Source organism: Crotalus tigris, unplaced genomic scaffold (assembly GCF_016545835.1).
Source record: "Crotalus tigris isolate CLP2741 ecotype Arizona unplaced genomic scaffold, ASM1654583v1 scf7180000018992.311333, whole genome shotgun sequence".
Classification (NCBI taxonomy): Eukaryota; Metazoa; Chordata; class Lepidosauria; order Squamata; family Viperidae; genus Crotalus; species Crotalus tigris.
Genome location: NW_024097314.1, coordinates 54,187 through 68,671, shown reverse-complemented (window position 1 = coordinate 68,671; position 14,485 = coordinate 54,187). Strand labels below are relative to the sequence as shown.

The 14,485-nt window shown below is 43.6% G+C and overlaps 1 protein-coding gene across 1 annotated transcript; it reads right to left on the bottom strand.

The window, feature by feature from the left end:
• Positions 1-4,467: 4,467 nt before the first annotated feature.
• On the bottom strand, positions 4,468-14,003 carry LOC120314717. Its single transcript, XM_039358101.1, has one exon. It carries the CDS (start codon positions 13,837-13,839, stop codon positions 4,678-4,680), a length of 9,162 nt encoding a protein of 3,053 aa, XP_039214035.1. The 5' UTR covers positions 13,840-14,003; the 3' UTR covers positions 4,468-4,677.
• Between the last annotated feature and the right edge of the window lie 482 nt (positions 14,004-14,485).

Here is a 14,485-nt window from a genome sequence, read left to right as displayed (position 1 = left end):
CTCAATAGAGACAGAACTTTGCAGATGAGTGGTTAATGCCTGTGCGGTTTTGGTATGGATGCTCTGTAGCTTTCTCTCATAGTGCTCTGTGCCTGGCACAGAAGTATACCCCACTATCTGCAGCTGCTGGAGATCTCAACTCAAGATAGAATTCATTTTTGGAGGTGTCTCTGGTAATAACAATTCGATTGTTAAAATGTGAATTGTAGTAGGCTTCCCCTCTGTCGTTGGTGCTCTTAATTCCTCCCAGCCATTCAAGACGTTTTCCTGGACCTTTTCGGTTCCAGCCCCAGTACCAACCACCGACTTCAACTCCAGAAACAGTACAGTCCAGTTTGACCGATCGTCCAGATGTCTGTGTTTTAAAAAGGGGCTGGGACAGCTGCACATTGGGGAAGACACCTGGTAAAATAAAAGAAAGTTAGAAACAAACTTTTTGAGTTGACTCCTGGGATAAGAAACATTTAGGAAGTTCTCGAGAGATCTCCCTACAGATCTTTCAAGATCCTGAGCCATTGGGGAAGGCAGAAAAGGGTGGATCTGGACCAGCTGCAATTTTTTTTAACAGTCTCCAGTGCTCAACAATTCACAGTTCTAGGAGAAATTTCTCAATAGTGAGAGCAAACAACCAATGGAACAACTTGCCTTCAGAAGTTGTGGGTGCTCCATCAATGGAGGCTTTCAAAAAGAGGCTGGACAATCATTTAACTGGAATGGTATGGGATCTCCTGCTTGAGCAGGGGGTTGGTCTAGAAGACCTCCACAGTCCCTACCAACTCTATTATTCTATATCCTATGTGCTACTTTCTGCACCACCTCTGAATTGTGGGACATATTTTCCATCTTCAGAAATTGAGCGTCCAGCTAGACCTTTTAAATTAGAGTCTTCATGAATATAGCTTTGGCTGTGATTGCATTCCATCTGTGTTGCTAGTTGAACCCCCTGGACTCCCCCCTCACTCCAGTGGGGATTGAAAGAGAAGGTTTAGATCAAAATAATAAATATATAAGATAGTTTGTCTTTGCTTCCCTGTTTGAGTCAGTGCATCCATCCTGACCTGGAAAAATGCTCAGTAAGAAAAGGATCTCCACTAAGGTTTTCATCTTTGTTCTTCCTGCTCCATTCATCTCTCTCTCTCTCTCTCTCTCTCTCTCTCTCTCTCTCTCTCTCTCTCTCTCTCTCTCTCTCTCTCTCTCTCTCTCTCTCTCTCTCTCTCTCTCTCTCTCTCTCTCTCTCTCTCTCTCTCACACACACACACACACACACACAGAGTTTTTCCTTTTTGCAGAACTGATGGGCCACCCATGAAGGGTGTTCCTTAAAGGGAATTGCTTCATCTTGTTGATTTACATAAAGAACACGTTGTCCAACACACCATTTAAGGAGGAAAGGAAGTTAATAAGAATCTCTCAACTGCTTAGACTGCAACAATTTTATCCCGTGTATCTGCGTGTGTTTGTGTGCTTGCACGTGTGTATACAATGAAGGGGTAAAATGAACAAGCAAAAGGAGGGGGGAATGGTGTAGGAATACAGTACCTGGAAGATTAAATTAAATGTACAATCTCAATCATTCCTTTGTCCACTTCCAAAAAATAGTCATAGGTTACCTGTTTCAGCGCCATTGTAACTTAAAAAGGTCACTACATGTGTAGTAAAATGTTCTTTCTGTCTCAAGGCCTTTCCAACATTTATTACTGTTAGAGAAGCAACCTAGAACTAAGGAGAAACTTCCTGACAGTTAGAACAATTAACCAGTGGAACAACCTGCCTCCAGAAGTGGTGAATGCTCCCAAAACTGGAAGTTTTTAAGAAAAGACTGGACAGCTATTTGTCTGAAATGGTATAGAGTTTCCTGCCTGAGCAAGGGGTTGGACTAGATGACCTCCAAAGTCCCTTCTAACTTTATTATTATTATTATTATTATTATTATTATTATTATTATTATTATTATTATTATTATTATTATTATTATTATTATTGATCATCGCACAGTCAGCCAGATGTTCAGAATGGATTTGGCATTTTGTCTACCTATCGAGTCCTTACCCAGGACCTGGGATAGGAAGATGTGGATGTTTGATGGTATTACAGATATCATCGCAGGATGGAAGCAGTTCCTAATAAGGCCGCCTTTTGCAATTGACTAATAGCGAATTTGTCAATGCCAATTGTGTTCAAGTGGTGCTCCAGTTGTTTTGGGATTGCACCCAAGGAGCCTATGACTAGTGGTACTACCCTTGCTTGCTTTTGCCACAGTCTTTCTATTTCTATTTGTAGGTCTGTGTATTTTGTTATCTTCTCCAGTTCTTTCTCTTCTATTCTGCTATCTCCAGGCACTGCCACGTCCACTATCCAGACTTTTTTGTCTTTCTTATCGACAATTGTTAAGTCGGGGTTGTTATGTTGCAGGTGCTTGTCTGTTTGAATTCTGAAGTCCCAGAGCAGTTTAATTTTATCATTTTCTATGACTTTCTCTATTTTATGATCCCACCAGTTTTTGTTATTTGTTATTATTATTATTATTATTATTAAGATGTTTGCAATGAGAAAACAAAGACATATGTATATCTTATGCATAAAAAATAATGCTTCTTCTTCTCAATAGCTGGTTCCTAATTACTCATATATTTTATATTATATAACAAAGGTAGACATACAACAAATGTGTAGAAAAACATGGGGAGGAGAACTATATGCACTGCTTTCTACCACAGTGAATTTGTAGCTTCAGGGCAATGGTAAGACAAGAGGAGAACCAAGAGGTTTTATAAAGGTAATTCAAAATTGATCTATGGAGGAATTTCCCAACTGTAAGAACTATTAAGCAGTGTAAAGCCTGACTCCTGAAATTATGGGTATTTCATCACTGGAGATCTTCAAGCAAAAGTTAGATAGTCATGTATCTGTGATGGGTGTGAAGATTCCTGTACCGAACTAGAAGATTCTCCAAAGCACTGAAGCCAGGATGAAAAGCAATGGATGGAAACTAATTAAGGAGAGAACCAATCTAGAACTAAGGAGAAATTTCCTGATAGTTGGAACGATTAATCAGTGGAATGACTTGCCTCCACAAGTTGTGGGTGCTCCTACAGCGGAAGTTTTTAAGAAGAGATTGGACAACCATTTGTCTGAAATGATATAGGGTTTCCTATATCATGCAGGGGGGTGGGGAGTGGAATAGAAGATCTCCAAGATCCCTTCCAACTCTGTTATTCTGTTATTCTTTTCAACTGTAAGTTGGAGTCTGGATTCCAGTTCTATTCTGGAATCCCCATTCTTTGAAAGAAAGGTAGAATTCTGTTTTAAAGTGATCTTTAAGAAGCTATATCAGACCTTTATCTTTAACATGTGAAAATCTGAAGAGGACCATGTGGGATTGGGACAGTTGGAAGCAGAGTTATTGGACTTCCCAATTCCTCCACAGTTTGAGCTCCTGTATGTCCATCTGACATGTTCATTAGAAAACATCCCAATGTGTCCAATAGCTGTCAGCATGAAACAGATTCTCCAGACCTAACAGCTTGGTCCAAGTGATACTGTGTCCTATGACTCAGCAATAATAAGTACATACATACATACATACATACATACATACATACATACATACATACATATATGCCAACCAACCAACCAACCAACCACAGAGAGTCCAGTAAGTCCAAATTCCTGCTGTTTAGAAAAAAGGAGAACAACCAAGAAGAGAAGGCATCTAAGATGGAAGAAAGTAAAGCCTATGAGGAATATGGGTATGATTAATCTGGATGAGAGAAGACTATGGGAAGGTAAGATAGATTTCAGTTGGCCAACAGGACTTTTTTTCCCTATTGGTAAGATTTGCTTAACAATACAACAACTTGCTTTGAGAGATGGTGGCCTCTCTTCTCCTAGAGAGAAGACAAAAGCTGGACGGCCTTCTTTTGAGAAGGTTATAGCCAATTTCTGCACGGGTTAGGGAGTCATACTAGATCAGTGGTTCTCAACCTGTGGGTTGGGACCCCATTTGGGGTCGAACGACCATTTCACGGGGGTCGCCAAGCAACGCTATCCGCCATTTTTCCCCCCTTTTCCTTAGCTGTGCTACTCCCTTTTATACTATTGGCTTTTGAAAGCAAATAGAATAGACTCTCTTGAATAGAGTCTAATTCTATTGGCTTTCAAAAGCCAATAGGAATTGTCCAGGCTGTCTCTGCCCTGCTGAGCCCGCCAAAAGTCCCATTCGGCAAACGGTGCTGCACCAGTTGAGTAGTCCTCGACTTACGACCGGTTGAATAGTCCTCGACTTATGACCGGTTGGGGGGTCGCGGCATTAAAAAGGTTGAGAACCACTGTACTAGATGTTCTCCAAGATCCCTCACAGCGTATAATTCCACAGATTTATGAACCAATAGTATACATATATTTTTAACAATTTTTTAAAAATATTTCTTTTTATTAATATATTGCTGGCTTCTGTAAGATCATTATTCTAGAAATTAACATTTTAATGTGATAGGACTACACGGTTGTCTATCAACCTTTGGCACAATGGCTTAACCCAAGTTCTTGAAGCTGGATTATAAATTCACCTCTTTCCAAGGGGCATACTCTCCTAGGGATTCGCACAGTTTCTTTCTGGCCCTTTTCATAGTTTCTTCCTGCTCCCTTTGTCAAGGAACTGTCTTATAGGTGTGACCATCATAATTCATTTTGTGGTAACTCCTTTCTTCTCACGTCCATCTTTGATCTCCTCTCTCTGCTTCTCCCTCTGCTTCTGGCCTTGACACTTGAGCTGCTGCTTCTTGTGGTGCTTTCCGGACTATGTGACGGATTTCTCCTAGTGCTATCCTTGCTTCTTGTTCTGCTTCGTACCCTGAAACTTTGCCGAAAGCTTTCTATCTTGTGTTTTATTCTGGAAACCACCTTTCCATGGCTGTACTTCCAAACGCTCAACCCATGTCGCAGACGCAATTTTCTCTCCAAGATTCTGCCAAGGATGGACATTTTCTCATCAGGTTCCATGCGAACTAGGAAATGAGTGTGGCGAACTTTTTTCTCCGGCTTGCTGGGCTGAGCTCTTTCTGACATAGGCTTTCTTCTCTTTTGCGTTGTCCCAGACATTTTGGTGGTCTTGTGTTCTATGAGTGGTCTGATATCAGTAAAAGGTTCCTTTGTAGATAGGTCTTTCCCCCAGTCTGGGGTCTTTTCTTCTACCTTCTCAATGCTGGAGAGCTTTCCACCATCAAGTTCATCCCTGCCTAGTTCTGGGACAGTCTGTTCACCTTCTCTTCTGTACTCCTGGACTGCTCTCTGCTCAACAGCTAGTGAAGGTTGCACTGCTTCTTGGAAGACCATACCTTTGGTGGATGAAGAAAATTGTTCAGAGGGCCCTGAGGTATTGGCCGGTTCACTTCCTGATGTAGTCACATTCTGCAGGTCTGTATTGCTAGCAAAGACTCTTTCCTCCTGAAAGAGGGCTCCCTGGTACCCTGGTTCTGGAAGAGAAGCATTCCTCAAGGTTGCCCCTGAAGATAATTCAGAGATAGCATCTTCTGATGGAAGAGAAGAGAACCGTACGTCTGCCTTCTTTGCTAAAATAGATTGAAGGGATGACCTATCCTCTGTTAGCAGCGAAGAAGAATCTGTTTCTGTCTCCTTTACCGTACCCCAAGTCAAATCTGGTCTCTGCTTTCTAACTGATCGCAATGACAACATGGAGCCCTCTCTAGATGAAGGCAAATGGCATAGGCAAGGGCACTTGCCTATCCTACAAAATCTGTTGGGTACCCAACTAGAACCAGATACTTTTGACAGCTGAGACTGTTTCGACCCAACAGGATAGTATCTGTCATCTTCCTTTCTCTGGGAAGTGCTTTGAAGTTGTTTCAGAATGTCCTTCTTTAGGGACATGTTGGAAGAGCAAGGAAGAGCTTCTCTGTCTGTAGCTAACCAATCAGTTCTTTGACTTGGATATTTCTCCATAGATAAACTCTCTGATGAGCTACTGACGTTATATCTGCCTTTCTGATAGCCAGAAACTGGAGTAGAGAAAAATGGACCTCTAGGATCTTGTGTTCTACCAAGAAGGTCTGAAGCCCATATTTGTTCATCCTTTAGATATAAATCTGATTCTATTCTCTGCGGTGGCAACTTCTGTAGTTTGCTCACTTCAGGTGCCTCTCTCCTAGCCATTTTCCCTTGAACGGTTCTGGTGTGCTGGGTTTTTCTATCAAAACAAAATGATGGCTCTTGGGTATCCAGCCAAGAAGCTCGAATTCCCATTGGAGTTTGGTGGAGTTCATAAAATAGTTCTGAGTCGTACAGGTCAGGTGCCCCTGAGCTAGAGCTGGATCTCAACAGGTCTTCATCATATGTCGAGAACGGTTCCTTCATCTCCTCCCCCATTTGAGGAATAAATGCCACCAGTGTGTCTTGCACCAGTTTTGGAAGTTGCCATCTGTGCTTCGCAGTGAGATGTCTGATGTGTCTTTCCAGCTGCTTCTTTATGTCTGGCTGCAGAAAGCGTAGCTGCTGAGGAGCAACTTTGACTTCCCTCACTATCCATGATTTGTTGGCTGCAACACCCATTGCTGTTTTCATGGTCACATCTGCTGCCAATTGTGGCTCCTTCTGTGACTCTGAGGGAGCAAACAACCGCAGGGATTTCTGAATAAGGGCTGGCAAGCCCCATGCATGTTGAATTTTCTTGTGCAGAATGTGGAATTCCAGAAGATCCTGAGCCCCATCATCAAGAAAGTCCACCTTTCTGCTTCTGAAATAGGCTGTGGATGAAGACCTGGGTGTCCACAACTTTGCTTCTTTCTTTCTGAGCTGGGATTTCTTCATGGGACTTTTGTCTGTACCCCAGGTTTGGGGCAATGAGATCTGGGTAGATTTATAGACAGGAGACTGAGCTCGCGAACTGAGTGTGCCAGGATGCAGAAATGCTCTCAATGTTGCTTGAGCATGTTTTGGAAGCTCCCATCTATGTACTGCAATTAAATTCCTCAGATGAGCTTCTAAGTGTTGTTTTGTATTTGAGCTAAGGAATGACAGATTTGGGGCAATCATGTGAAACTCTCTGTCCCAAGAAAGCTTATGGGCTGTCATTGCACCTCGAATGGCTAAAGGATGCTTCGTGGAGTCATGGACATATGGAGCAAAAGCGTCTATGGATTTAAACACCATGAAGGGCAGTCCCCATGCATGTTGGAGTTTCTTGTGTTGGATATGAAATTCCAGGAGGTTCCAAGCTGGGTCCACAAAGAAAGGCAGCTTCACTTCTGAATAGGTTTTGATATTTCCATTTGCAGATGGCATCTCTTTTGTCTTACGGTATATTTTCCTGGGTTTGGAACCCTCGTGTGAGCCTTCTTTCGCCTCTTCCAACTCAGATGGCGAATGGGATCTCAAAGGCAGAAATGCCTGCAAGGGCTGTTGAACTCGTTCGAGAAGACCCCATTGGTGCTTTGTTGTTATGTGTCTCACATGAGTATCCAGGTGTTCCTCAACATCTGGGCTGAGAAACAAGGGACTCTGGACATCGATGGGCACATCTCTTTTATCCCACAGGGTTTTTTTGGTCCTTCTGTCTCTTGGGTCTTGCATGTCCTTCTGTTCTTCAAGAGGAAATGGGGCAAAGGCACGCAAGGATTTCAGGATCAAGGAAGGCAAGTTCCATGCTCGTTGAATTTTCTTCTGCTGAATATGGAATTCCAGGTAATTCCTGGCTTCCTCAGAGAGAAGAGGAAGCTTTCCCTCCATAGGTACTAAGAAACACCTTCCATAAGGACCCACATGAGTAGATTCCCTCTGCTTTCTTGGCTGGAAATCTTTACCCTTCCATATTTTCCTTCTCCTGTCTTTTTTAATTTCTTGCCACAACTCTTCTTCTTCTTCCATTTCAGAAACATCTGTAGACCCCAGGAGGGATTTGCACTTCCAGCAGAGTGATGGGTGTTCATGAATGCTTTCATATTGAGAAGGAGGTCTTGAAGGCACAAATGATCCCAGGAGCTTCTGAATGGCTTTTGGCGTGCCCCATCTATGCTCTGCCGTTCTCCTCTTCAAGTGAGCTTCCAGTATGTCTTTGGTCCTTTCGCTGAGGAAGGAGAGGTTTGGGACAATCACCTTCACTTCTTGCCTACTCCATCCATGTGTCTTGACTATGCGCTTCCTAGTGCTCTCGATGCGTTTTTTCCTTTCAGAGGAAAATGGGGCAAAAGCTTGCAAAGACTTCAAAACCGTGGAGGGCAAGCTCCATGCCCGCTGAATTTTCTTCTGCTGGATGTGGAATTCCAGATAATTCCTGGCCCCATCTGAAAGAAAAGAAAGACTTGGCTCTGAGAACAACAAGAATTGCCTGCTAGATCTCCCAGGTGATGTAGACCTTCTCTGGTTCCTTGGCTGGAAATATTGCTCTGTCCTTCTCTTCATTCTCCTACCTTTCTTTGACTCTTCCAGCAAATCTTCGTCTTCTTTTTCAGTTTCAGAAACATCTGTAGACCCCAGGAGGGATTTGCACTTCCAGCAGAGTGATGGTTGTTCATGAATGCTTTCATGTTGAGAAGGAGGTCTTGAAGGCACAAATGATCCCAGGAGCTTCTGAATGGCTTTTGGCATGCCCCATCTATGCTCTGCAGTTCTCCTCTTCAAGTGAGCTTCCAATATGTCTTTTGTCCTTTTGCTGAGGAAGGAGAGGTTTGGGACAATCACCTTCACTTCTTGCCTACTCCATCCATGTGTCTTGACTATGCGCTTCCTAGTGCTCTCAATGCGTCTTTTCCTTTCAGAGGAAAATGGGGCAAAAGCTTGCAAAGACTTCAAAACCGTGGAGGGCAAGCTCCATGCCCGCTGAATTTTCTTCTGCTGGATGTGGAATTCCAGATAGTTCCTGGCCTCATCTGAAAGAAAAGAAAGACTTGGCTCTGAGAACAACAAGAATTGCCTGCTAGGTCTCCCAGGAGATGTAGACCTTCTGTGGTTCCTTGGCTGGAAATATTGCTCTGTCCTTCTCCTTATTCTCCTATCTTTCTTTGACTCTTCCAGCAAATCTTCGTCTTCTTCTTCCATTTCAGAAACATCTGTAGACCCCAGGAGGGATTTGCACTTCCAGCAGAGTGATGGCTGTTCATGAATGCTTTCAGGTTGAGAAGGAGGTCTTGAAGGCACAAATGATCCCAGGAGCTTCTGAATGGCTTTTGGCATGCCCCATCTATGCTCTGCCATTCTCCTCTTCAAGTGAGCTTCCAGTATGTCTTTGATCTTTTCACTGAGGAAGGAGAGGTTTGGGACAATCACCTTCACTTCTTGCCTATTCCATCCATGTGTCTTGACTATGCGCTTCCTAGTGCTCTCGATGCGTTTTTTCCTTTCAGAGGAAAATGGGGCAAAAGCTTGCAAAGACTTCAAAACCATGGAGGGCAAGCTCCATGCCCGCTGAATTTTCTTCTGCTGGATGTGGAATTCCAGATAATTCCTGACCTCATCTGAAAGAAAAGAAAGACTTGGCTCTGAGAACAACAAGAATTGCCTGCTAGATCTCCCAGGTGATGTAGACCTTCTCTGGTTCCTTGGCTGGAAATATTCCTTTTTCCGTCTCTTCCTTCTCCTATCTTTCTCTGACTGTTCCAGCAAGTCTTCATCTTTCTCCTCCTTCTCAGTTTGGGAATCATCGGTAGTCTGAAGGAGCAATTTGCACTGGCGACACAATGGAGTTTGTTGATCAATGTCCTTGGGTTGGAAATGGGGTTGGGGAGTAGATAATGTCCCCAGTGTCTGCTGAATGCGTTTGGGAATAGACCATTTATGTTCTGCAATCCTCCTCTTCATATGAGCTTCCAGAACCTCTTTGGTCTCCATACTAAGGAAGAATGTGAAGGGGACAACCACCTTTACTTCTTTGATAGCCCACTGGTTAGCCCTGAGCCTCTTCTTTCCTGTACTTTGGATCTTAATCGGAAATGGGAAGAAAGCATTCAAGGATCGGAGCACCACCAAAGGCACACCCCAAGCATGCTGGATTTTCTTCTGCTGAATGTGGAATTCCAAAAGATGCCGGTTGTCCTCTGTAAGGAACAGCAGCTTTGCCAAAGCTAAGCTTTGCCTTTGATGGCTTATAGTGTTGGGTATTTTTGAGGCTCCCTTCGTAGAGGCGACTTGCCGTTGTGATGTCTTTCTCTCATGGTGGGAAAAGATTTTATGTGGTTGGGTGGGTCTGCTATGCTGCCTGCGAGGCTGGTGCATTCCAGATTGGGATTCAGGTTGAGGAGGAACAATAGCCCTCAGTGAACTCCGAATTCGTTTGGGGAGCTCCCATTTGTGCTTCATGGTCCAATTCTTCAAGTGGGCTTCCAGGCTATCCTTGATCTCTGTACTCACAAAATGTAGATCCAAATGAGGGATTGTTGCCTCTACCATAGCAAGTGACCTATGAGTTGCTCCTTTCCTTCGGCTCTTGATAGAGATGCGCCCTCCTGATGTTGCAGTTGTGCTGTGCAGCTCTGGTGGATGGTGAGCAAAAGCATTGAGGGATTTCTTGACCATAGAGGGCAGTCCCCAATCATGTTGGATCTTTTTGCGTCTGATATGGAATTCTAGAGCATCCCAAGCTTCCTTTGTATAGAATGTTGCAGCCCAGCTCTCTTGGTGAAATTTAGGAGAAATGTTTCCACTTAAAGTTGGAATTTGGTTCATTATGTGTGGAGAGGGAGATTTGGGACGTCTTCCTGCTATCATTGGTAGTTGCCTGCCACCATATTCCTCTATCTGGCTCCTCCATTTTGGGGCTTTTCTAATTGTAGGCCGATGCCGAGCTCTAGCTTCTGAAAGCTCCTTAATTCTAGCTGGATAAACTTGATCATGGGTAACCAATGGGATTCGCTCTGTAAGATCTTCAGGTTGGCGAAAATATGTAGGGGGCAATAAAGTCTTCATTGATTCCTGTACTTGCTTGGGAAGACCCCATCGGTGTCTTGTGATTTGTCTTTTTGTATGCGCTTCCAAGTGTTCCTTTGTGACTGGATCCAGGAACAGCAGCTTGGGAGTTGTTGTGACTCTCACTTCACTTTGCAGACTTGAAGGGGCAGCAATGGCCAATCTGGCTGAAGCTTTTTGTGGATCTGGAGGCAAAGGAGCAAAAGCACGAAGGGACCTTTGAAGGACAGAGGGCAGCCCCCATTCATGCTGGAACTTTTTATGTTGGATGTGCCTTTCCAAAAGATCTGCACTTTCATCTGTGAGAAAGGCGGCCTTCTTTGGTTGACCATCTACAAAACTAGCCTGTGGCAATCTAGTGATACGTTGTGCTTTTTTGAACTTAGGTCCACTGACCAGAAAGTTTCTGAACTCCCTTAATTCTTCATGATCTCCTGGAGGGGTGGGACAAAAGCCACGCAGAAATTTATGTAATCTTTTTGGCAGCCCCCATTGGCTGTGAATGACCATCTTTTTAATGCTAGATGCTAAGTTCTGTTGAACAAACTTAGAAACAAATGGCAGATCCTGCACTGAAATTCTAATTTCCTGCCTTATTCTCTGTGGTGGATGGGGGACAATGGATAAATAGGTTGTAAAGGCTTGTAAAGAGCTTTGGATGATGAATGGCAAACCCCAAAGATGATGAAGTCTCTTTATCTGGATGTGATACTCCAACATTTCTCTTGCCTCTTTCTGAACAAAAGGGGCCTTCGGCTGTAGGAATGCAATGCTTGCCTTTTGGGTTCGTGCTGGGAAAGGTCTAACTGGGACCACTATAGTTAAGGATTCCATATATTTTTTGCTAACCCCCCACAAGAACGTCAAATGTTTATGTCTTAAATTCTGTTCCAACATATTTATATTACTTGGCGGCAGAAAAAGTAAGGACAATGGTCTGTTGGTGGGGGATTTCTTCCCAGCCTCAATCAACTTGGGAAGGTGCTTTGGTGAAATAGTACTGGATTCTTTGGAGGACTGTCTCACCAGTCTAGGGAGTGTCTCCAGCTGTACCTGAATGTATTTTCTTCTGATGTGTTCCTTGAGGAGATCCAATTTCTTTGGAGTCGAATGCGTGGACTCAACCGATTTGCAACAAGCCCTTTGATTTTCTCCAGCACCGAACCTTGCTTCTGTTAATTTAGTTTTCTTGTCACTTTGGGGGAGCTGAGCTTTTCCCAAAGGAGCAGAAGGGCGGAAATATTTCAGTGACTCAAGGATTCTCTTTGGTAAGCCCCAAAGCCGTTGTAGTTTCAGTTTTTGTACATGAAACTCTAAGTAGTTGCAAGTTGGCCAAGGGAGAAATGAAAGCTTTTGGGGCAAAGCATGGACATTGATTGTGGTCCTGTGGGTGGTGGAACTTGGGGGGAAACCTTGCATGAAGACCTTGAGAGAGCTCTGGATGAGTGCTGGGAAACCCCATTCATGATGCAACCTTTTTTTCCTGATATGCAGTTCAAAAATCTCTTGTTCTTGTGGTTGGAGAAATGGTATCTGCGTCTCTGAGAACATCACAATAGGAACACTCTTTCTCTGGAGGGGTGAGGCATATGATCTAGGAATCATTGCATCAACAGCTTCCACATATCTTTTGGCCAGACCCCAGAGGGAACTAAAATAGTGAAGCTGTACTGCCATCTCCAACCTTTTTGCTTCCTGCTTTTGCATAAAGGGTAGGAAGCTCCGTCGGGGCTGCAAAATCTTAGGACCATGGGAGATTAATTTGGGGAGTGGTTGCCTTGTTGCCAACACATTATGTTTCCAAGAATCCATAACAATGTCTGGGAAAACCTCCAACTGTATCTCCACGTATTTCTTAGACAGGTGAAGGCAAATCTTCTCCAGATAGTTGGATCCTTTTAAGGGAAGTTTGTGAGGAACATGTGGAGGAATCGCCACCATCCTCTGTTTGCAGCACATGGTGCATAGAACAGTCTTAGTTTGGAATAGAGGGAAGGTCTTATAGGTGGATATTGTTCTTCTTGTCTGGTACACCAGTGTTTTTGGCCTTGGAGCATGAATGTTTACTGCTGGCTGTAGCTTCTTCAGAGATGCAAGAACCCTTTGTGGCAACCCCCACTGGCGATATAATTTTGTCTTCTGCACATGAAGTTCAAGGTTTTTGCAGATATCCTGGGAAAGGAACGATAGCTCCTGAACCAGGGTATGGACACTGATTTTTGTCTTTGTTAAAGATGAGGATGAAGGTGGCTGATAGATGAAGCTCTTGATTGATTTTTGGATAAGGACCGGAAAACCCCATTCATGTTGGATTCTCTTCCTTTTAACGTGCAGCTCTAAAGTTTCCATGCTGAATCCTGGAGGAAGCACCCACTGAATTTTAGTGAATAAGAAGGCAGTCCTTTTCTGACCTCTTAGGGGCTGGGACAAAGGTTTGGGCATCAATTGTTCAAGTGCCTTGACATAATGAGTGGTCAGCTCCCACAAGGAAGCAAAATGATTACGTTGCACAGTCATTTCTATCCTATCAATGGCTTTCCTGCATGCAAAGGGCAACAAGGTTCTGCGGGGAAGCATTGGCTGGTGACTCAAAATGATCTTAGGGAGAGGGATTCTCAAAGAGAAAAGCATGTGCCTCCAGGAAGTTCTAACAGTTACCGGAAGAGCGTCCAAATAAATTTCCAAATGTTTCTTAGCCAAATGGAGCTGCAGTTTGAGATGAACCTCAACCTGGCTTCGGGCATGAATCCGTGGAGGTGCAGCAATCTCAATTTTGGAGAGTCTGCTACCTTGCTCTTTGTTAATTCCACCCACTTGCCAAGGAATGATGGGTTTTAGATAACTATAACTTGAGTAGAACAGCTTCATAGATTCCAAAATTCTTTTAGGTAGCAACCATCGCTGGTACACTACCCGTTTCTGCATGTTTCTTTCCAGTTCTCGCTTGATGGCATTACTAAGAAAGGAGACCTCTGATGGTAAAATAATCACCTCTCTGTGCAATTTCTTCTGGGGATGAGCAGAAGGGGTAGCTGGAAGAAGATACTGGACAGATCTCCAAATAAGACCTGGGAGACCCCAAATATGATGAAGAGTCTTCTTTCTCACATGCCATTCCAGTGCTTCTCGGACTTTGGGGCCAACAAATGGAGTGTCCTTTTCAGTGAAACTAAATCCAGCAGATTTTCTGGGTTGGTAGTGAATGAAAGCTGATGGGCTGATATTCTGAATCATCAGGATAAGTGACTTACTAATTAATGTGGGCATTTTCCACTTGTAGGCCAGGTCTTTGTGTATAATGTTTAATTTGATATGACTAAGAACTTCTTGGTCCACAAACAGAAGCTGCTGTGATCTTGGTTTCGGAGAACATGTTTGAGGTGGAATGATTTGAGGAAGCTTAACCCTTTGGTGCCGAGCTGTGGGAACAATAGGACTCAGATGTCTCTCAAGGACTCTCTTGGCCAAGTTTCTCTGCAGTACTTGACCCTTTGAACGTTGAACTGATCGATGCTTTTCTGGTTTCGTACTGTAACTGACCATTGCTGTGGAAGGTATCCCCTTCTTAAAT